Below are 24,642 nucleotides of genomic sequence, written 5' to 3'. Positions count from 1 at the left end.
TATGGAGTTCATTAGCTTATTTAGTGTGAAAGTGAGGTTCACCAAGTACATCTTACACCACCCTTGGCCCTGCCAAAATCAGAGTCCTTTGGGGAAGCACTTATTCTTCCAGCAAATGGATATTTATGACTTGGAACTCTGTGTATAAAATTCCCTCTATTTTCAATCACCATCCCCAAACTCTCAGCTAGAAAGAAATAGAATATATATGAAATCAGAAGTATGGAACACAGGAAGGGGGGAAACATATCCATGTTTAGTATCTTTGACGTAATCACCATCTCATTTCATCTGACTCAGAGAAATGCATCCTTGAGCATCATCTTCCTAACTTTACTGATGAAGATGAAGTTGGGGCTTAGAAATTAAGTCCACTTGCTGAGAATCAAATAGGTACTTGGAATCAAAGATGAAATTGAAACTCAGGTTAATCTGTGTCTTTGTATGTATCATCTGATATCAAGCCTGAAAATAACACAAGCTTGACAGTGTCTGACAAAATGGATGTGCAATAAATATGTGTTGAATGAAAGTATAAATGAGTAATTGCCTCTCAAGTTTGTACTACTTCTGTATATTTTATCACCTTTGTCCAAAGGATTGTTCTGGATTGCAACATCAAAGCAGTCAGAATCAGCATACCATTTACTTTTAGGACAGGACAATCATGTTATAAAATGAAAATAATGATAAGAGCTAGAGGCAGGTCACAAGGCTGGGATCAAATATACACAATTAAGAATCTGGAAAGAACAAAAGCAGCCACTAAAAAACAAAATCAGGAAGATTTTAACTAGCCAAGGGTAGAAACACCAGATAGTAGAGTTTGAACTTTAAGAACAAAGACCAAAGCACAACCTCAACAGGTCAAGAAGGCATGAGAGACAAATGTCTAGGAAAGAAAGATAAACCTGCAATCTTCCAATTCCTGATCTCATCTCCTCTATTGTTGACTTGATCTCCTCTATTGTGTATGCAATCCTTTTACTTTCTAATAGAATTTTATATCCAGAATGTGAGCTGACCATGATTCCAAAAGGGTGAGTTCTGTTTAGCATTTAGGGTATATTGAAGTAATCTGTTTCTGTCAAACTGTTTGCTTTTGGCACTTAACAAATGTTGGTTGGGTATTTGGAATGAAAATACAGACTTAATGATATTGGATGGGTACCTAAAAAATTTGAAGTGATTTGTATCTAACTGGTTTTATGATTATTCCATAAAGATTATTGTTCTTGCTTTCAAATAGCTTACAATCTAATGATGGATTCCAAACAATTTAAGTAGTATACCTTATATTAAGTGTGAACACATTTCACAGAGTTTTACAAATTCCTCATAAAATTAATTTTACCTGGATTCACTGTTCTAACTTTAACCAATTTTAACTTTAATGATTATACTCAAATGAACATTTCTGTGCATACTGATGTAGGTTCTAACTGAAATGAGGAAATCTGTCTTCAAAAAGCTGTTCATAACTAAAAGAGGAAGGAAGAAAGAAAGGAAGGAAGGGAGGAAGGAAGGGGAACAAACTTGGATTATAGGTTTTCAGACCATAAATTTTTAGACCATCATTATTTGCATGGCTATATAGTACATTAAGAAGCTTGGGTCTGTTGTGCTCACTTTCATTTTACAATTTTGAAGCTCTTGACATATGAATGTTATCATCTCCATTAACATACATAGGAAAAGTGATGAATAATGCACACACATCAATTAGCCTTGAGCAATCTCTCAACACATTTGAACTCTACCTACAGTTATTTCAATGGTCCAAATACTGCAGAAAAAAACTCAAAAGTACACTGTTGTTATCATTATCATTTGTTTATCAGACACAGAAAATATTTTATATACCCCAGAGACAACTGACTCCTTTTTCAAAACCGTTACTTTCTAATTAAAAAAACAAGGTAGGAAATCTGAATCCTGTTTTGATATTTATAAATGATAGTTAAAATTCAATATAATTAGAACTATAAGAATGTGTGGTTTTATAAGCATATAACACTATATGGGAGAATAGGGAAATATTGGGAGGAAATTGAGCACAGCACATTTCCATGAATGAAGTTTTAAACCAAACCCTCTAATTACTTTTTCTGTATGGTCCTGGGCAAAGCAATTTATCTCTCTAGGTCTCTATTATAATCCAAGTGGAGAAAAGATAATTTCACCATGGTAGTGCAAGGGTCAGTATTAGCTCAGATTCATTTTCATTTGGTACATTTACTTTTTTATTGATAACATCACTTGAAGTAAATCATTATCATTCCTAAATTCTGGTTAGCAGACCCACCACTTAACATAATAAATTAAAAGCAGCCTTAATACAGTCCCTGTGAGAAATTTAAGGTCCTATATGAACAAAGAGAGAATACTTCTTTCTTTATGGTTGCTTTATGTTTCTCTTCCGTTCCCCTCCCTTCCTTTCCCTCCTTTCCTCTCCAACTCTTCCTCCTCTCTTTTTCTTTCCACCCCTTTCTGTCTCTATCTCATCTTTATCTCTGTCATCTCTATTTCTATCTGTCTTCCTCTCTCCTGACAGGCTTTTTCTGTTGCACTCCTACATGCCTCAACATAGCTAACCAATGCCTTGACTTTATATGTCTATTCAAGCCAAAAGTCAGTAAGAGGTTCCTGTGTCATAATTTGGAAAATCAAAGTCTGAGAACCTGATTAACCCGTTGCAACCAATTTATTGGATGCCCCATGCTAGGTGTTCACTGTGAGTCTCATAATCTACGGAAAGAGGACAGGGGTGAAGGTTACAGCAATATAAGGGACAATGTACTGCAGGAGCTAAATTCTGTGAGGGAAGAGCCTCTTCCTGGGAAACAAACAACAAACAAAAAAAATGGATGATGAACTGACAGATACTCCAAACTGAATTTCCTAACTGTGCATTCTGTATTTTACGAAGAATATCAATGTCAGAGACTGCTCATTAGGTTTATAGTGGATAATATAATTATATCCTGGTCACCAGCCAATTGGGTATTAGGCCATGAAGTCTTAGCCCAGCAGATCACTACCTTGTTTTCATTCACCTGCACAATTTTCATCTTTCTTTTATAAGTATTTAGAAACACTTTTGCCTCACAATTTAATTCAAAATAGGTAAAAACCCATTATAGTGAATAATTAAAAATGCATTATATATATATATATATGACTAAACACACACACACACATTTGAAACAGGTTGACTGGCAGATGGAAATTCTATACATTTCTAATGGTCATGGCTTTTCTTCATAATGGAATATGAACTTTGTTCTTCTACTTTTGCTGTTTCCTGTGGCAAAACAAAGTAAAGCCTGGAAGCATTTATTAAGGAAATTACAGATATTGTATTTTTAGACTTCTAAATTTTCTGACATATTGATCAAATCATTGATTACTCAGATAACTTTTCAGGACAAATAAAACTATCTTCTAATACTTCATATTTGTCTTTTAAATTGTTGATTTTCATAAGCAGCGTTTGTCAGTAGGACATTTGGCTTCTATTTCTCTTTCTGTAGTAATGATAGGTGTTCCGGTTACCATTTATCTTAACCATGGATATTTATCACACAAGAATTTTCCAGTTGCAAATGGTAGAAAACTCTGTTCAAATCAGTTTAAGCAAAAAGAGAAATTTAATGGCTCAGATCACTAAATAAAACGAGCAGTGCTGATGTTAGCATGGCTGGATTTAGGGCTTCACAATAAGTCCCCAGGACCTGTGCTTTCTCCATTTGGCTTGCTAAACAAATCTGATTCACTATTATGCTAATTACCAGTTATCTGAACTGTCAAATATCTCTTCTAAATTCTTAGTAAATGGAGAAGTATTCTTCTAAATAATTTTTGGGCAGTGTATCAGTCAGAGTTCCACCAGAGAAATAGAACCAGCAGGATTCATAAATATGTATAGATTTCTTGTAAAGATTGATATGTGGTTGTGGGAGCTAGCTAATTAGATGAAAATGCTTAGGGCAGGCAGTCAGAAAGGGCAGGCTGAAAGTCTTGGACAAAGCTGATGGTGGTGTCCAGAGGTGACATTTCTTCTTCCTCATGGAGACTTTGGTTCTGCTCTTAAACTATTCAACTGAATAGAATAAACCCACCCAGATTATGGAAAATAATCTCCTTTCTTAAAGTTAGCTGATTATACATGTTAATCACATACATAAAACATCTTCACGGTAATACCTAGGTCAGTATTAAATCGAATCACCAATATTAAATGCTGTATCAAGGTAAATTGACATGTAAAGCTGAATATCATAGGCACTGATATTAGAAGAAAAAAGACATGGAGATTGAGCAGCAAACAGTAACTTAAGAAAATTCTAACATAGGTGTGATTCAAACAATCTGTTCTCTGAAAAATTAATTGGCCTCCATGTAAGAAATTACTAAGATTGGGACAAGATTACCATTATTGAATAGCTTATTGTTTTTAATTCTTTGGCTATGACACTAACAAGAGCTTGTTAGAATACCTGCTTCTCTCAATTAACAATCAGTAGAGCTACCCTACCAACCTTTCATGAGTGTTTATAAATTGTAAAGTACATTTATCTTCAATGATCTTGCTTCCTGTTCCCTGCAGAGGCACAGGCTACAAGCTTTAGAATTCCCTGTTGTATTCTCAGAATCTTCAACATAGTAGATGCTGAATCATTATTTCTGAAAAGAAAGAATGGGTAAGGAAGGGAAGGGAGAACTAGATACAGACATATTTTCAATATTTTGCTATTACTAACAATGTTACAGTAAGAACTTAGTGCCTTCATTGTCTCTTATTCGTGAAGATGTCTCTTCAAGATAAATTTTGGGAATAGAGATTGCTGGATCAAAGGGCCAATGCCTATTTAACTTTTTTTTTAGGTACTGCCCAAATTTGCACTGCAGTGATTATAGGAATTAGAGATTTCAAGCAAGTTCCCCAGGTGATTACTGTATCTAGTAAAGCTTAAGAATAACTATTTTAGAATGTGAGTATTTACCTTTTCAAGTATTAACTCTCTTGTCCAAAAAAAAAAAAAATGTACACCTGTAATACTACAGGTAATACAGTTTTTACTGGCATACCTGCCAATTTGCACAGCCCTACACTACTGGTTGTTGATGGAAACCCTGAAGCTCATCCTGGTCAAGAAACCCTGGTTTAGGAACATCTCACTGTTATAAAAATACTTGTTTTTCTAACTCAGTGAGGACAGTTGATTCCTTTCACTAGCTTCATTTGGCTTCTGCAGTCTTAACTACAGTTAGCCTAAGCTTGATCCTACATTTCTGCTTAAAACTAAACCAAGAAATTCGGGTAATATCACTTATGAAGAAGTTATTGATTTACAGACCTTTTACCTTACTTTTTTCTAAGTATATCTTCCCTTCACAGCTGGGAAAATGAACATCAAACAAAGAAATCTCTATCTTTTTACACTGTTATTTTATCTGTATAACCATAAGATTTTATCATCATTACAACATTATTGCACAGTCTATTCCAACAGCAAACTGAGATGTGTGCACAATTATAAACAACAAATAATATACAAGAAAACTGTGCTGTAAAGTTTCACTTTTCTACATGGTGTTTTCCCCCCATTTAGTAAGAATTTAAAATAGAAATTGACGGTTCAACTAACTGGCAATTAGCATAGCAATGGGCCAGATTTGTTCAGCAGTCCACAACTTCATGGATACTTACCTTAGTCACTTCTGAGACAGCCATCTGTGTTATTTCAGCTCAGAAAAATGCCCCCATAAACCAATAGGACTTCCTTAAGTGCAGAAATTAGGTTATACATCTCTGCATATCTCAAAGAGCAACTTTTTGACATCTAATATATTACTGCAAATATTTTACTGTTCCATGAATCAAGTATATTGAGCATGAGCCTTTGAATATTGACATCCTGCAAACTGACCCCTGAAGGACTCCTAAGATAGTATTGCCCTTGGTCATGAAGTTAATATGCCTAGATTGTAAAATCCATTCTTCATAAAATGGAATGATACCTTGAGATCTTATGAGACAGGTAGACTTAGACTTTCTGAGAGAAATTTGAAGTCAGAATATATCAAGAAATATATTTTATGAAAGTTACTATACTCGAATGCTATTCTCTATTCATACTTGTCCCCAATAAATTATCAAGTCCTATTGACTAAGATCCCAAATATTTCTGAATTTTCTTCTCTTTTCCATCCTCAGCCCCTTACTAATGCATAACTACCAAACCAGTATCTCCTTATCTAATCTCCTAGTACTTTCAAACCATCCTACTCATAGGTGGCAATACTCTTAAAAATTCTTGTTGATTACAATAAATATCCTACTTTAAAGTAAACAAAGAAGCAAACTTTTGCTGGATACTACATATAGGCAGTCCGACACTCTTAGGAATACAGCCGAGTTTTGTTATAATCTGGTATCTGTACTTAAGTAGAAAGGAACGATGAAGAGATGCCATTAAAAATGAAAATTTTTAATTTTTCCAGGCACTGGAAAACCACATCTTACCATGAACCCATCACTAATCCCTACAAATTCTCCAAAGGGAGCTATATGCAAAAAGGGCAGTGTAATCAAACTGAGGCAAAGCAATAATTTATTATTGACTAATGATTTGGGTTCAAAGTAGAATTCCAGTGAGCTGTGCTGGATAATGTGGAAAATTTATTTATTTTCCTAAGCTAGAATGAACTTATCCATATTTTTTCCCCCTTTAACTCAATTTCAAGTCTGAGTTTTAGATTTTATTATCCAATATGAGGAAGTCAGTCTAGAGCCTTTGTGAGTGTGTGTTGGGGGTGAGGGGGAGAGAAGGGGAGAGAAGCGAGGGAGGGTGGGAGGGAAGAAGGAGGGAGGGAAGGAAAGAAGGAAAGGAGGAAGGAAGGAAGGAGAGAAGGAAGGAAAGAAGGAAGGAAAGAAGGAAGGAGAAAGGGAAAAAAAAGAAAATGAATGAATGGGCAGACATATGACTAGGTCTTGAGCATGCAATACTGAATAAAGCAGATATGTCCTTTGTCCTCTTGGAGATTATAGTATACTTAGTAAACAGATCTTAAACATACTGTGTGTGCGTGTGTGTGTGTGTGTGTGTGTGTGTGTGTGTGTGTGTCTGTCTGTATCTTTTATTCAAGTAAAATAAAGAAGAGCATTGCAAAAAATACAGAACAGCATCAGATTATATCAGATAAACCTAACTAATACAGGAAAGGCAGGAAAAGTTTTCCACAGGAATTGACATTTAAGTTGAAATCTAAAGCCAAGATTGAGATACCATTGCAGAAATTACTTTCCAGACTGGGGGATAGTATATGTGAAGTGCAGAATGGAAGAAAAGACATGGCTTGTTTAAGAAACTGAAACATGGCCAAAGTATTAGAAGTAGAGAAGGATAGCACTAGATGGCCAAGGTATTAGAAGTGGAGAAGTATACCAGTAGATGAAGCTGGAGAGATAGACAGAGACTAGGTCATGCTCACCATTGTTGGTAATGTTAGGAATATGAGGTTTTGTTCTGACTGCTATTAGCAGCTATAAGAGGGTTTTATAATACATAGTCCACTTTTCATTTTAATAAGATCCCTTTGGTGACTATGAGGAAAGTGTTTAAAAGGAATAAGAAACAGAGATGAAATATAAGTCCCCAGGCAAGAGATGATGGTGACTTGGTTTAGAAAAGAGAAACAGAGAAGGAAATAAATATGGGATTGAGATATATTTTGAAGCTAGAAGTGGCAGGATATGGTGATGAATTAGGTGTAGAAGATAAGATAGAAGTTATGGAGGATAAATTCCTGGTTTCTGGAACGAGTCATTGGGTAGAAAGTGACACTATTCACCAAAATGGAGAAAAATGAGGGGATAAATCTGGTAAGAAAGAATAAGAATTTACTACTGGATATGTTACATTTGAGATGCCTAAAAGAATTTCAATGCAAATACCAAAAAAGCAACTGTACTTATTAGTTAGAATCTCAGAAGACAGACTAGAATATTAAAGAGTTATTGTAATATTAATGAAAATCATGGAAACTTTAAAGATTTTTCTATGAGAAAATTTAGAGATTCTCTATCTGAACCTGGGAAACTCCAATTTTAGAATCCTGGGCATGATACAAAGGAGGTGGGAAAGGTAGCTAAGAAAAAACAGTCAGGTAGGAAGAATACCAAGAGATTGCTCAAAGAAAGAACAATCCTCAAGAGGGAGAAAGGATTAACTTGGTCTGATGCTATAGAAAGGTCAGTAAAAAGGGCTGAGAAAGGTTTAGCCACATGCAAGTAATTGACAATCTCTGTAAGTTAAAAAAAAAGTGGTTTGGTGCAGTGGTGGGGTTGAAGGATATATCAGTGTGGTAAAAGGGTGATTGAGGGGAAAAATAAAGTCAGCTTGTATGAACAATTTTTTGGACAAAGTTGGATGCAAATGAAATGTGGAGAGAAAGGGCTAGAAATGGAGAGTGGTTTGAGGTCAAGAGAAAAAGTTTGTTTCAGGATGATAAAAAGTAGAACAAATTCATATGTTGAAGGTAAGAATTAGTAGAAAAGGAGAGGTTAAAAATTCAGAAAGAAGTGGGAATTATTGAAGACAGGTTTCAGAGGAGATGGGATGAGTATATGTGTTCGCTTTGTATCAGACTAAAAGATGGGAGGATGCTGCCTTCTGCATTACAAAAGGGGAGGATGGGGAAGAATTAATGTAGATGTAGATGGGTTTTAGCTGGGGCTGTAAGAAAACAGAGCTGCTCTTTGATGTGCTCTCAAGTCTCTAACCAATAAGAGGAAAGATCATCCTCTGAGAGTGGAGTAGGGTGGGATAGAGTGATTAGAAGGCTGGGACAGTGGGAAAAAAATGAGAAATAAAATTTGAAGGCTGGCTGATGGGCAGAGAATGGAGAGGGTCAGTGGGGACAATGTCTCAATGAACTCAAAGAGTTATTGCAGTGAGAGTACTGGTGCAATACAGGTAGAAAACATACTGGCAGGTGGAAGAAAAAGACCCTCTTGTATGTGTGTGTGTGGTGGGGGGTTGGTATCTCTTTTGGTGGAGGTGAAATTTCTGGTGATGACAAACAATATACTGTTTATCACAATGGAAATTGGTGGTTGAAGTGTACTGAAAAGAAAAGGTCAGATGCAAAGAGGAGGTCAAGAAAGCAAGGGAGAAAGTTGTGGATCCATTTATCCTGTAGATGCTTGCCTGGTTTGGAGTAGTCAGAAAGACAGAAAGCTAGGTGCTGACTCTTAAATAAAAATGATGAGATTAAAAAAAAATCAAAAGGTTGTCAGATGATTCTTTGAGGATGGGTGCTATTGGTTAGACCCTCAAAAAAGCAGATGTTACAATATAAGGGGAAAATAATAATCTAGAATTAGGGGCGCCTGGTTGGCATGGTCGTTAAGCATCTGGCTTTGGCTCAGGTCGTGATCCCGGCATTCTGGGATTGAGACCCATATCAGGCTCCTCTGCTGGGAGCCTGCTTCTTCCTCTCCCACTCCCCCTCCTTGTGTTCCCTCTCTCGCTGGCTGTCTCTCTCTCTGTCAAATAAATAAAATCTTTAAAAAAATAAATAATAATTTAGAATTAATGGAGGGGAGGGCATGGATTTTGTAGCTACCCCTGAGGTTCTTGTTAGGAGCCCACATTTTCAATGACTGCTGGGAAAGATGACCTCAGCAGCTGGTAAGTTTCCGTCAGAAAAGTTAAAACATTGGAAAGAACATTAAGAGTACAGTCTTAGAATATTGTGGCATTTGTGATCATAGAGGAGGAGTTTCAGAGGGCAGATCAGAAGGGTTTGGCTAGGAAGAGAAGAGGTTGTATCAGTGGATAGTAAGTTATGCTGCACTGCACTTGAAGCAGAGAACTGTATAAACAAGGGTAACAATGTTGAAAGATTTTGTCTTAGATAAAGATGAGTTTATAAGAGTTCCAATTATGGTCTGAGAATAAGGGCTGCCGGCCAGTCAAAATATGAAGCCAAGTGTGTTATTATTTTTCAGGCAGTTAGGTTTGGCTGTTGCAGTTGAGCCATGGATAGGAAGAATGAGGAGTGAACAGAAACTACGTGGTTCTCCTCTTGGAGAATAGAGGAAGTGATGGATCATAAGCAAGTCAAGTTGGACCAGCCTCTTGCTGATAGGGCCAATACTCTATACCCTCAGGCACTGACAATCCAGAGAGATGATTAGGTTTTTGGTTTTTTTCTCCCCCACTGTGTCCCAATCTATGTTAAACAGTGATGAAATACCTATGTGACAAAGAGAAAAATAATAAAAAAAAAAATAAAAATGTGCAAATCTTTTTCTTTCTCTCCTTCTCTCTGTCTCTCTTTCTTTCTTTCTTTCTTTTTTTTTTTTTTAGAGAGAGAGAGCGAGAGGGAGATTGTTTGTGTGCCAGCAGGGTCAGGGTGGGGGTGGGCAGAAGAAAAAGAAGAGAAAGAATCTTAAGCAGGCTCCAAGCCCAGTGTGGAGCCAGATGCTGGGTTGGATCTCAGGACCCTGAGATCATGACCTGAACTGAAATCAAGAGTCAGATGCTTAACTGATTGAGCCACCCAGGCACCCCTCTCTCCTTTTTTTTTTTTTTAATCACTCCTCTTTTACAGTGGTAGGTTTATTAATTGCTGAGTTGCATCCTGGCTCTCAGAATGTGGAAAATGGAAAACAAATGGAGAGAAAAGCCTAAAAGACTAAGATTTATTATTATTTTCTTATTGTTTGGGTAAAATCATTAAAAAAAGATTAGTTCAAGGCAACATTGGGGTCAGGTGCAGATTGAGGTAGCCTGTATTTGAGTTTGTGAGAGAGTTTAGCCAGCTGGGATTAGGGAAGAACATTTGGAAATCTGTGGCTTGAGTTATCTATTCAGTTAAAAAAATATATATATATATATATATTTATATATATGGATATATAAATATATATATATATTTTTAAATGCTGTTCATTACTAGTACCCTTCTTTGTCTTTTTATGGGAGACTGCAAAAAAAATTTCAGATACTTTCTATTTATGCAAGATTGAATATTTTTTTATTTTTAAATTTAATTTAATTTATTTTTTTAAAGATTTTATTTATTAATTTGACAGAGATATAGAAAGAGAGCACAAGTAGGCAGAGCGACAGGCAGAGGGAGAGAGAGAAGCAGGTTCTCTGCTGATCAGAGAGCCTGACACAGGGCTGGATCCCAGGACCCTGGGATCATGACCTGACCTGAAGGCAGCTGCTTAACCAACTGAGCCAACCAGGCACCTCTTGAATACTTTTTTAAAGCGGCCCAGTGCCACAGTGGAAGTTATTTGAGGATTACATGTGAAAATTATAAAATGATTGCTTCATTTATTTATTTATAATTAATACAATGTTTTATTAGTTTCAGGTGTGCAACATAGTGATTCAACAATTCTATACATTACTGAATGCTCACCATGATCATAATCACCATCTGTTACCATATATTATTACAATATTGATTATATTCCCTCTGCTGTATCTCCATGATTTATTTATTTTCTAGCTGGAAGTTTGTACCTCTAATCCCTTTTATCTATTTTACCTGTCCTCCCATCTACATCCCCTCCTGCAGCCATCAATTTGTCTCTGTGTTAGAGAATCTGTTTTTGTTTGTTCATTTGTTTTTGTTTTAGATTCCACATATGAGTGAAATCATATGGTATTTGTCTTTCTCTGACTTCTTTCACCTACCATAATACCTCTAGGTCCATCCATATTGTCAGAAGTGACAAGATCTCATTCTTTTTATATGGGAAAGAATGAGATCTTGTCACTTCTGACAATATGGATGGACCTAGAGGTACACACACACACACACACACACACACACACACACACACACACTCATGTTGCTTTCATATCTTCACTATTGTAAATAATGATGCAATAAACATAGGGGTGCATATATCTTTTCAAATTAGTATTTTCATTTTCTTTGGATAAATACCCAATAGTGGAATTACTGGATCACATGGCATTTTTATTTTTAATTTTTTGAGGAAACTCCATGCTGGTTTCCACAGTGGTTGCACCAATTTACATTCCTACCAACAAGGGTTCCTTTTTCTCTATAGTCTCTCCAACATTTGTTATTTCTTGCCATTTTCACTGACTTTTCTAACTGGTGTGAAGTGATATTTCATTGTGGTTTTGATTTGCATTTCCCTGATAATTAGTGATTTTGAGAATCTTTCCATGTGTTTGTTGGCCATCTATATGTCTTCTTTGGAAAAATGTCTATCAAGTCCTCTGTCCATTTCTTTTTTTTTTTTTTTAAGATTTTATTTATTTATTTGACAGAGAAACAGCCAGTGAGAGGGGGAACACAAGCAGGGGGAGTGGGAGAGGAAGAAGCAGGCTCCCAGAGGATGAGCCTGACGTGGGGCTCGATCCCAGAATGCTGGGATCACGCCCTGAGCCGAAGGCAGACGCTTAACGACTGAGCCACCCAGGCACCCCCTCTGTCCATTTCTTGATCAGACTATTTCTTTTTGGTGTTGAGTGTATAAGTTCTTTATACATTTTGGATATTAACCCCTTATCAGCTGTATCATTTGCAAATATCTTCTCCCATTGATTGTTTTATTTGGAGCTAACATATCAATATAAAAATTTTTCTAAAGTGGTATGATTTTTTATTGTCCAATGTCTTCAGAAGAAGAATTATCTAAATCTTAAAATAGAACATTAAACAATGTAGTGGTTTCTCGTGGCACTTCAGCCTCTAAGTGTAGAAACCCACTGAAGTCAGCTCAAATGTATAGAGATTTCCTGAGACAATATGGAAAATCTTACATGTTCATTCAACTAAGGATGAAAAATAAAGATGGACTCTGGGGGGCCTAATTCCTCACTCAAAGATTACAGGGTTCCTTTCATCTGGGATTTCTGTCTCATGGGTCACCCACTTCCGTGTACATGTTCCAGTATTCCTCCTCTCTCCCTGCCCCCATCCCATCCCCACCCCAGCTGTTTCTCTTACCCATGTTAGCACAGCTGCCCGCTAGGTGAGCTTCACACTCTGGGGGTTAGAATATTAACAGAAAGGATCTTGGTGACTCAGCTCAGCCTATGATTTGTTTTCATTTCTATTGCATGTTCCTCGTTGGTCTAATTATCTGTAAACAGGAATGAGAGGGATGCAATTTGTACCTAAGCCTGCCCCTCTCAGGAATACTGTCTGGGTGGAGCAGGTTTAGGTACATAAGGATGTTGAATGGGTCAGCCACATTGACTGACATTATCTAATATATGTATACTTCTGGGGGAATCATTAGTGGGAATGTTCCCAGAATATAGAGTAGCCAGTTGAGAGCCGGAGTCTGTATGTCAAGTTTAATTTCTGTGTGTTTATGTATGAACTGAAAACCAAGTTTGAGAGAGATTTTTCAAACAATGAAAGCAAAAACCTCAACAAGTAAAAATCAATAAATAACTGTCTTGAACAGTTTTGGCTAGGCAGAGAAAATAGTTTGTTTATCATCCACATCCCTTAAGTAGCAGGAGCTAATAGAATTTGAATTTAAACCTCTTACTCCGAAGACTCATTACTCTTTCAGATTTACGATTGCCTTTTAGAATTGCAATGCTAAATATTTAATATTTCTACTTTAGCTGAATGTACTTTAATTACTCTAAATAATGTGGAAAATTGCTTTCTTGTTCAGTTTTTGTATACACGATGGAAGAAAAAGGTGGTATTACTATTGATGTTATTTGAATAATACAATTATTTTAAAAACAAGACTGAAAAATGAAGTTCCTAATGTAATCCTTGTCAAGGAAAATACATATCATTTTCGTAAAATGGAAAGAAACTCAGTTACCTACTTAAACACATGATTAATAAGCATGGATGGTTTCCTAGGCCCTAACCAGAACAATGTCTTTTTTGTTTGTTTGTTTTTTAATCTGGTAATATATGGCCCACTAGTTTTATGTCTTGCTTGCCTCTCATCTACTCCCTAACCCAAATCTTGCTACATAACCTCATTTTTCAGCAGTTAAAATGAATAGTAGGTAATTTCATTGTGAGAACTCTGAAAATTTCTAAATTCCATCATGGAGCTATAACCAAAATGTTAGGAGTAAGAATGTGACACAAAATCAAGGCTGACTATGCAGTTAAAAGAGATGGACAGGACTCTGATATGTTTAAATTCACCTTCGTCCGTTTGGACAAAGTGCAAAACTACAGAAGCATCATTTAAAATGTATATCATTGGCAAAAGTAAGTCTTATTTTTATCAGCTAAAGAAAATAAAATACATGTTTTAAAATGTCAGTACCTGTAACAATTGCTTTGCTTTAAAGTGTAGGATGATTGGAGCCATAACTGCGTAAGCACAGTGCTCTATCACTCTCTGTGAGGGCTCCCTTTGCGACTTTTGGTTTACGTCAGGCAAGTTTACCAACAACACTCAAAGTTTCTTACAATCTCCAACTGTCTAAAACTTATATGTCTGTAGTAAAACAGGGGCTACTCATATAATCAACAAAGATGTTAGATAAAATCAGTTTCCCCGTATCTGATGAGATAAGGAAGCCAAAATGATAAACTCCTATTTACTACAGATGCTAATCAGAAGCATAATGAACTGGATAAATAAATGACAATTTGAAAGAAATGTTGCTCTTCTTTATGAACTAATAGTTAAATATGCCATAGAAATACAGACTCTAGTTGCAATATTGTTTTATTTTAATTTAAACTTTTGTGTTAGTCGGAATCAAATAGAATGCCATTCAAAAAATAAGTGAAGAACAAGGGATGAGCAATCTCTATTAAATTTATTTTTCTTGTTAGAGGATAAAAAAATAATCGATACCACACGAATGAACAGAGAGAGAAGAAATGTCAGTATTGTAATCCTGAGGGAATGTGGACAGGACAGATTTTGGAATGGCCCCTTCTATCCACCATGAGTTCAGCATAGCGCTATACTGGGGGCTCTGCTGTACTTGAAACTGTGTCAGATACTTGGTTCCTGGTAGGAGAAGATCCCTACAGGGTAACTAAGAACCTGGAAATTAAAAGAGTTAAGTGTTCAGAAAATACTGAATAAGATAGAGTAAATGAGACTCCAAACTACCATCTGTGCTACTTTCTATGGAATTTCTCGGGTAGTACATAGATTTTCCCGTAGTCTCCCAGCCCGGAGGCAGCAACTAGAAGGTATAAAACTATTGCGTTTTAGTTCAAAAGGCATAACATAATATAATTATGAGAAAAATCAAGCAAATTCAACATGCAGATATTCTTTAAAACAACTTGTTTACCCTTCAGAAATGATAACATTGTAAACAACAAAGGCAGGCTGAAAAACTGTTCAGAATTAAGAGAAGCTAGAGAAAAAAGATGATTCAATGCAACATATGATGCTGGATCAGACTCTAAATCAGAATAAAGGAAAATTTGACTGTACAGAACATTACTGGTCAATGGGCATAATTTGACTAAAAACTGTATATTGTATCAATGTTAAAATTACTGATTTTGATAGGTGTACTGTGATTATGCAAGAGAAGGTCCTTGCACTTAGGAAATGCAGACTGGAGTGTTTAGATGTAACAGGTCACAGTGTTTGCAATTTACTGTCACAGAGTTCTAGGCAGTACTAGAAATAGCCAGAAGGACAAAAGGTGAACAACCGATGAATCTAAATGAACGACATAGGTGTTCACTGGACTATTCTTATAACTTTTCTGTAAGTTTGAAATTATTTCAAAATAATGAGTTAAAAACTAAAGGCATGGCAAACATTCATGTCATGGCTCTGGTAGTGGCTAATCGTGTGGACTTTGAGCCTATTTCCTCTATAAAATAAAAATAATTTGCCCCTTCTATCTCACAGGTGAGGATCAGTGAGATAATGGGGTTCACAAAGCACTATTTACTTTTACTTTCTTTTTTTTTTTAAAGATTTTTATTTATTTATTCGACAGAGATAGAGACAGCCAGCGAGAGAGGGAACACAAGCAGGGGGAGTGGGAGAGGAAGAAGCAGGCTCATAGCAGAGGAGCCTGATGTGGGGCTCGATCCCATAACGCCGGGATCACACCCTGAGCCGAAAGCAGAGCTTAACCGCTGTGCCACCCAGGCGCCCCACTATTTACTTTTTCTAAGATTTGGACAGATATTTTATAGGAAAGCAAGGAGTGATTTTTCAACCCAGCTACACTTACATCACAGATGAAATTTAGTTAGATTTTCGATACAAACTTTAGCTTTTGTTTTCAATTCTAATACAACTATGCCTCAATTAAAGAATGCCCTGAGAATGAAGCTTTTCTCTGTAACAGTAGTAGGTGTTTTTAAACTAAGATTAAACAACACTAAAACAAGTAAATAAATTTAAAAAAATGCATATAACTGTGTGACTCTGGGTACTTGCTGCTTGTAGTTTTATGGTATCAGTACTATTATCCTGGTGAACTCTTGCATCTCTTGCATTTCAATTATAAGTGAACAGAGCTCATCGTAGTTAGTGTTCTGAAGTTTGAGAAGAGTCAGTTCGGTGTAAGGAACATCTTTTATGTTTTCACTGGGCACTAGTTTTTTTGTTTGTTTGTTTGTTTTACTATGTGTTGGGGATACAAAGATAATAAATTCTTCACTGTTTCTTCTAGCTCTTTTTTACTATTTCATCTTCACATACCCAAAGTCCTCCTGTTCTTTTGATTTTACTCTTCATTAAAACAGGGAGATTTTGATGAGTCATTTATTTATACTTTTTTCCCCATAGTTTAGCTGAAACTTACTCAGAGAGTTACCTCAACCAGTTTTATTATGACCTGGAATAAATATGAGAATCACTTGCATCATTCCTGCAATAGTAGGTCAATATCACTGAAAATCTTAGAAAAATAAATCACATTTTCCCGACCCCTTTCATCATCACTCTTCCTCCATAACTAAACTTCTGAAGCAACTTCTCAATATTACTAGTATTTTAATAAATACCAAATTCAACAGCAGTTTCTTAATCTATATTATTATTATTATTATTATTATTATTATTATTATTATTATTATTTTATTTTATGAAGTGATTGACCCAGCCAGCCACTGCGGTCCTTTATTCTGGAACTTCTCTCCCTTAGACTTCTATGAAAGTCTGTGTGATCTCTTTGGCCATAGCCTCTGATCTTTACTTGGTTTTCTTTCTCCAACAGCACACCTCCATGGTTCTGGTCTTGACACACTTCTCTTTTTTCCCTTTTGAAATTAAATGTAATTAAGTCATCTCAAGATGACTTAGTAGAAGTCTCTAACTCCAGACTCATCTTTTCCTCTTCTACACCATGTAGTTGGTACAAACATCTGCTTTATATCACTATGCATAGTCTATACATATTACATTACCCATAGTGTGCCAGAGCCCCCAACTCTCTATACTCAGACCTACCCTTACACCAGTATCTCTTCAGCTCTGTGAAGTGAACCAATCAGAAAAGGAAACTAGAAAAGGAAAGACATTTTTGTATGTGATGAAAAAGAGCGCTTCATGTAACAGGAATAGTGGTTAGTGTTCTACAGTAAGACATAGGAAAACGAGGTACTCAGTAGTTTAACTTGGGATAGCTATGAACCCATTTATTTATTTATTTATTTATTTTTTATTTTTTTTAAAGATTTTATTTATTTATTTGACAGAGATAGAGACAGCCAGAGAGAGAGGGAACACAAGCAGGGGGAGTGGGAGAGGATGAAACAGGCTCATAGCGGAGGAGCCTGATGTGGGGCTCAATCCCGTAACTCCGGGATCACGCCCTGAGCCAAAGGCAGACGCTTTAACCGCTGTGCCACCCAGGCGCCCCTGAACCCATTGATTTAAAGTGAAGGAAGAGGAGATGCAAGATGGAAGCAGGAAAAGAGAGAGAGCGAGTGCGAGTGAGCGCATGGGGCGGAAGTTTGAACGTTAAGCGTGACAATAAAACATGGCACCATATGCCCTTTTATTTATTCTTTACTAGAATAAAAAAGCTCTTCACCTGAATAGAATGTTACCTGAAAAATAATTTTTAACTTATTGTGATAAATCGGTCTTTCAAGAACATTTAGGGAAATATCTTCTCAGAGTAAAATCTGGCTTATACTGTTACAGAACAGTATGCATTAATGTTTAAAAATTACTCAAAGCCTCCCGCAGGAGAAAGAGCTAAATTACAGTTTAAATAATACTTTTTAGCTTGAAATATACCCCATACTGTTAGATAATGCAAGGATGTTGAGAAAAGTAACTAAAAACTAATTCACCAAGTTTGTAAAATCAAATATTCCATACTCTAGGTAATCTTGATATTGCTCAGTCACTGTAAATCTGATTATTCTTGAGATTGTTTTTAAGTCAGGGTAAGATAGTCCTCTATTTACAAATGTAATTTAGTCTCCTGAGTAGGTAATCTTGTTAAAATATTGTCAGGTTAACTGAAATTGATTTGTGTTTACTAAACATAGTGAATACTAATCAAATATTAGACACTGAGGTGTTGGAGGTATTTCAACCTTTGATAGACACCATTAGTGCTTCAAGGAAGGACTATTATTTTTTGTCTTGGAGGTCAACATTGCTTTTTAGACTGTTCTTTCAAATAAAGAGAAAATGAGGAGAAATGGCCTTTATTTGCTTTATGAAATTTTGTGATTTGGGAATATTTGGGAGAATTTGGGATTGGTTTTGGGGGGATTATTTATGTTTTATTTCCATCGCTACAAACACTACATTTGCTTTTTCATCTGCTTAATTCCATTCCAGGTTTGCTATTCTCTACCACTCATAGCATCATTGAGCTCCACATAATAGCTTTTATAGGAGACAGACATTACTAGGCAATTTGAAAAGCAGGTTGAAGATAAAGCCTGATAGCTCACGTGCCCTGGCCTGGTGACTTGGCTCACTTCCGAAGCTTATACCAAATGGGCTGCGTGCGTTCCTGTGGTGTCTGTGTATTGGTTCTATGAAGCTTAAAGAAACATTTCCCCTAATACAATAATAAACCCACCATAATCATTCGTTTTGGGGAAATTTTACAGTTGTTGGTTAACCTGCTCCCTTATGCCCTGCAATATTCATTAGCAGATTTCTCTGTTTATGAGTGATATTATATGGAAATGGTTATGGGAAGCTAACAGATGTAACCACTGAAATAAATTAGAAGGAAAAGTTCTGTTTTTTACAGATGGTTCTATTGAATATGCTCCCCCCCCCCCCTCCACTTTAACATTTAGTTTTCTTTCAACAGAAAACTTTTCTTTACTGACTACGGGAATGTGGCCAAAGTGGAGCGATGTGACATGGATGGGCTGAACAGAACAAGGATAATTGATTCAAAGACAGAGCAGCCAGCTGCACTGGCACTAGACCTAGTCAACAAATTGGTTTACTGGGTAGATCTTTACTTGGACTATGTGGAAGTAGTGGACTATCAAGGAAAAAACAGACATACTATCATTCAAGGCAGACAAGTAAGTACAATTCTGTTAGAAAACGCAGCTAAGGTAATAAAATGAATGGTATCATACTAGGAAGAAGACCCAAAATTTGAATTGCAATGTTGAAAATTTCTTATGAAGTCAAGCTGCAAAGGATCATAAAAATTGTGATGTATTTCCTATGTGGGAGAATGTTCTTTTCACAGTGTGTTCCATAATATCAAAGATGCTTCTGACTTCCTCCTTTGCTCTATTAAAAGAAAGCACGCAAAACAAAAGCCAACAAAAATAAAACAAAAACAATAAGCAAAAATGCCACACTAGTACGAAAGGAATTAAACTAGGACAGATGTTTTACCTATTAAAAGTAAAACTTACTAAAAACTAATTTAAATAGTTTATTTATAAGGAGCTAGACTGTCATCTATCCCCTGTGGCCTTGGAGATATTTTGCTAACAAAAGCAAATGCCTGCTCACAAAAATATTTTTATTATTTTCAAAGGTTGGACTAAATTTTGCCTTCTGATGTATTCAAATACTTCCTAGAATGAGACTTCTGTGGAAATCATGGAGGTCAAGAACTTTCCCATCTGTATGGTTTTACCCTTGCTGAATTACAAGGTTTTGCAGATAACACTTAGTGGACATTTAAAGGAGATCTCTAAGTAGAAATAAGCTTATTCGCTAGTGCACTTCCTCAAATTCAATTTTACCTCAGTGATTGCACTAATTTCTTGTGAGATTCTTATTCTGTGGAGCCGAAATACATGAATCCCTTTTCTATCTTTTGCAATCCAAGACAAAAATATTCTGTAATGATTCCTTAAGGATACCTTTCCTTCCTAATCAGTTTTTAGCAATGAATTTATTTTTCCTTCCTTGACAGACAAACAAATGCACTAATTTGTGAGGTAAAAAAAAAAAAAAAGTGTCCAGTATTAGAGAAGAGGCCAGTTATTTCTTTCATACTTTTGCCTGTCCTAAAAAAACTTGATTTCTTTGGAAAGCCTTAGTTATGACTTTTAGAGGATCTAATTTCTAAAATGATTATGATGGGTCATCTTTTTACCTATATATAATTAAATTTTTAAACCTTGAAACAAGGATAAGAAATACAAGTGATTTTCCTCATAATTACTTTTAAAAAGTTTTCTAATGTCTGGATTTTAATTATTCATTTTTTTTCATTTCTATTTCCTGTGCTTTTTCTGATTCCCTAAACATATGCTTATTCTGCCACTGAATCTTCCAACATAGATACATTTTTCTAAATATTTGGGCTGTAGGCAGAATGGTCTAGCCACCACTCTAAGCTCCTCCCACCTGTGTGGGGAGTAGCAGAGCAGGCAACAGTGTACTTACTTTATGGGAAACAGGCTCTTCTGAAGGAAGGAACAAGGACATTGAGTACAATTTCATCTTTACTATGTGAACATTTTCTACCCTGCCCAATTGTCCCCTCTTTGGCTATGCTTTGTCTCTTGGGTGGGATGACAGTTATGTAAAGAACAATATAAGTATGCCACAACCACACGCTTCCAGATGAATGGCTCCAAACTTCGGGCAAAACATGCATGAGACTAATGGCAATGGAAAAATTGAATTTACTTGCAATTTTTATAGGAAAAAAATATTGCTCAAGTCAAATTTGGACTTAGATTTATCTAGGGAATTATGATATCAGCTTATGTGGAAATATTAGTAAATAAACACATGACACCCCCACCCCTTCTTTCTGGCACATATGCCTGTGCACGTGTGTCTACACACGATTACACCTATACACACATACACACACACACACACACACACACACACACACTGGGGAATGACCCTTACAAGGGAAAACATTCTTTGGACTTTAACGTGGAATGATTTTCCTCATTAACTCTTATCTTACATTTCTCAGTTGGTGAAGTGTCTCCTTTTGGCTCAGGTCATGATCAGGGTCCTGGGATGAGCCCCCAGTCTGGCTCCTTGCTTAGTGGGAGTCTGCTTCACTCTCTCCCTCTGCTCCTCCCCCTGCTCATGCTTTCTCTCTCTCAAATAAATAAAATCTTTAAAAAAATAAATTTTTACAGTCAAACCATACAACTTTTTCAAATTCTGTTAACTACAAATCTATACTAAAAGTGCCATATAATGCCGAAGAATTGTGACAGATTTTTTCAACAGAATCTCTACAGCAAATCAAATCAGAGCCCCACCCTACCTTGATACAGAACCGTTTTAGATTAACTATAATAGTAGTACTCAAAAGCATTGTGCTTAGCACGTAGGCATTTGTATGAGAAAATCAGTAAACTCATTCTTCCTCAGCTTTACTAGAAGCCTGCCATGACTGCAAGATGTCCATTCCTCCACTCAATTCCCAGGACCTCTGCGAAGGAGAGTTATGCTGTTCAAGTGTCATTAGTTCCATTTCCTTACGAATAGGCTTTAGAAACATATATGATTTCTGAGTGAAGTGCTGTCTTTTTTTTTTTTTAAAACAATTATTCCAAATATGTAGTTTCCTTATTTATTGTGTTCCATGCTGGGACAAGTATTCATCTAAATGTAACTTGTGGCTTAAAAAAAGGGATTTAAAGGGGCGCCTGCGTGGCTCAGTCGTTAAGCGTCTGCCTTTGGCTCAGGGAGTGATCCCCGCTTTCTGGGATCGAGCCCCGCATCAGGCTTCTCTGCTGGGAGGCTGCTTCTTCCTCTCCCACTCCCCCTGCTTGTGTTCCTCTGCTTCTGGCTGTCTCTCTGTCAAATAAAATCTTAAAAAAAAAAGGGATTTAAAAAGATATATATGGGATTTTGAACTTACAAAATAAATTTTCAAAGGTTCTCATCAGTTCTTACACAGCCAGAGCTATATTTTTTTAGATTCTGTATCTCTTGACTATATGAACAAGCAGCCCATGAAAACATCTCAAATTTTATGTAACGGTTCCACAAGCATCTTATTGAATATACGTGGAAGTTTTGTTCTCACTTGCCTCTGAAAAGTAGCTACTGAACATGTTTTCTTAATGAATCACGAATAAAATTCTCCATACATTTGAAACTGCTTTATCTACTACTGCATAATGTTTTCTTCTCAGAGAGAAAATTTAAATTAGTGAAATGTTTAATTCTCTGAGAGCAAATAAGTGATAATATGTGTGTGACTCTCCCACTATGGGAATTTTCCACAGTAGTAAACAGCAATCAGTTTTTCTTTCAAGTTGAAAGCAGCATCATTAAAAATCATAGTTATTTTTGCCCCTCCATATAGGTCAGACATCTTTATGGTATAACTGTGTTTGAAGACTATTTGTATGCAACCAGTTCTGATAACTTCAATATCATAAGGATAAACCGATTTAATGGCACTGATATTCACTCATTAATTAAAATGGAAAATGCTCGAGGAATCCGAATTTATCAAAAAAGAACTCAACCAACAGGTAAGACACAGGACTTCTTCATTGCCTTTATAATGGTGGGTTGAATGAGGATATGGTCCTTGTGCTTTGTATGGAGTTAAAGTGGGTGAGTCATAAATTCTCTGTTTGATAGCAAAAGTGTACACGTCTGCTTGATAAAATGGAAGAGCACTCCCTGCACAAGTCTAAATGATGAATTGTTCAGTTCCTAGTGAATTGTTTCTACAACCATAGAATTGAAATGATGGCTAGATTTGGATTCAGGAAAGAGCTTTCAATCATGATATGTGTAGACAGGAAACCCAGATGCTAAGATGCTAAGGTTTCTTTTTTTTTTTTTTGGTATCATTTGGGGAGACATTTCAAATCAGGTGACTCTCTTAATGGTATTTATCCAGTTTTTATTGTAGTCATTCCAGTCTCTTAACTTAGCCCAATTATTCTTTAATATGAGTTAATTAAAAAGTAACTTTTAGTGAGAAGGCTATAATGTTTCTAAGTATTTCTTAAAAACACAAACTAGTTATTTTTGCATAGTAGGTTAGTGTGCTTGTTCATCAATACAATTTACATTCAATTATATATAGAATAATGTAACATACAAGAACAATCAACTCCAAATTCTCATCCTCTTTTCGTGCTTCAAATTGAAACTAATTTAGAATTACCTAAATATTAACATAAATTTAGTTGAGACAACGTATTGTCACAAATCTGTTTACAGTAAATTTAAATTTGGAATTCTGTGAATAACCTTATTAGAGTTTGGTGTTAGGATTTATTTATTTGCCAATTATTCATTGACCGTTTACTGTGTGCCAGGAACTACTGTATAGACATTATTTTATAGACACAGCAGTGAATAAAACAACCAAAAACTCTTGCCTATATGAGATTTGCATCCTAGTAGAGAAAAAATAATTTTAAAATGACCAAGTAAATTATTATTATATTATAAGATTATGAGTGCTATAGAGAAAAATAAAGCAGGTAGGAAGTCTCAGGGATGGGGGTGATTTGCAATTTTATATTGAATGGTCAGAGGAAGTTCCATGGAAATAATGAAACTAAATGAAGACAAGATAATTGAGGAAGTGAGGCAGAGACATAGCACGTAGGGAGATGAGCAAACGCAAAGACCATGAGGAAGAACATGTTTAGATTTTTCAAGCAACAGCAAGAGACCTATGTGTCTAAAGCAGACTGAAAAAGGAAAAAAGAGGTAGAAGATGAGGTTGGAGAAATGAAGGAGGACCATAATAACTAGGGCCCTATTGATAATTATAAAGCCTTTTCCTTATACTTCTATTGAGATGAGGAGTCCTTAGGAAGCATTAAGCAGAGGAGTCTCATGATATGACTGACTTTTTAAAGGAATCAGTATGGCTACTGTGTTGACAATAGGCTGTGGGGGACAAGAGTGGGGGATAATCTTTTCATTTCGAAAATCAGGAATACAAAACAGACATGGCACAATTTTAAAAGCATAACCATTTATTATTAAAAGAACATTGCCACGTTATTTGTCACAATTTCAAGTGGTGATCAAAAAGAAATATAATTACAACAGTATATAAAATCTGACTGATATTATTCCTACCACAGCCTTTTTTTCTTTGACTCATCTTTTTCTCATTCTCTTCATACAATATTTTTCCTGTTCTTTTTTCCTTCTCTAACTTCTACACTCATGAAATGTCCTTCTATGTCTCAATTGTCACATGTAAACTGGCGTCCTCCTTTTGAAAATTACAGTCATGC

The 24,642-nt window shown here is 35.9% G+C and overlaps 1 protein-coding gene across 1 annotated transcript in view; it reads left to right on the top strand.

Annotated features, from left to right (window-relative positions):
* The window catches only part of LOC148110721 (low-density lipoprotein receptor-related protein 1B-like), an 851,096-nt gene that overhangs the window by 674,430 nt on the left and 152,024 nt on the right, over positions 1 to 24,642 (top strand). Inside the window, exons 9-10 of the mRNA XM_087861868.1 lie at positions 19,278 to 19,500; positions 22,731 to 22,902. Of these exons, the coding sequence (XP_087717994.1) occupies positions 19,278 to 19,500; positions 22,731 to 22,902 (395 nt within the window). The remainder of the gene's footprint in view (positions 1 to 19,277; positions 19,501 to 22,730; positions 22,903 to 24,642) is intronic.

The sequence above is a fragment of the Ursus americanus genome, chromosome 1, assembly GCF_024610735.1.
Source record: "Ursus americanus isolate L20-20 chromosome 1, mUrsAme1.1.p, whole genome shotgun sequence".
NCBI classification, from domain to species: Eukaryota; Metazoa; Chordata; class Mammalia; order Carnivora; family Ursidae; genus Ursus; species Ursus americanus.
This window is presented reverse-complemented; position numbering and strand designations above follow the sequence as displayed.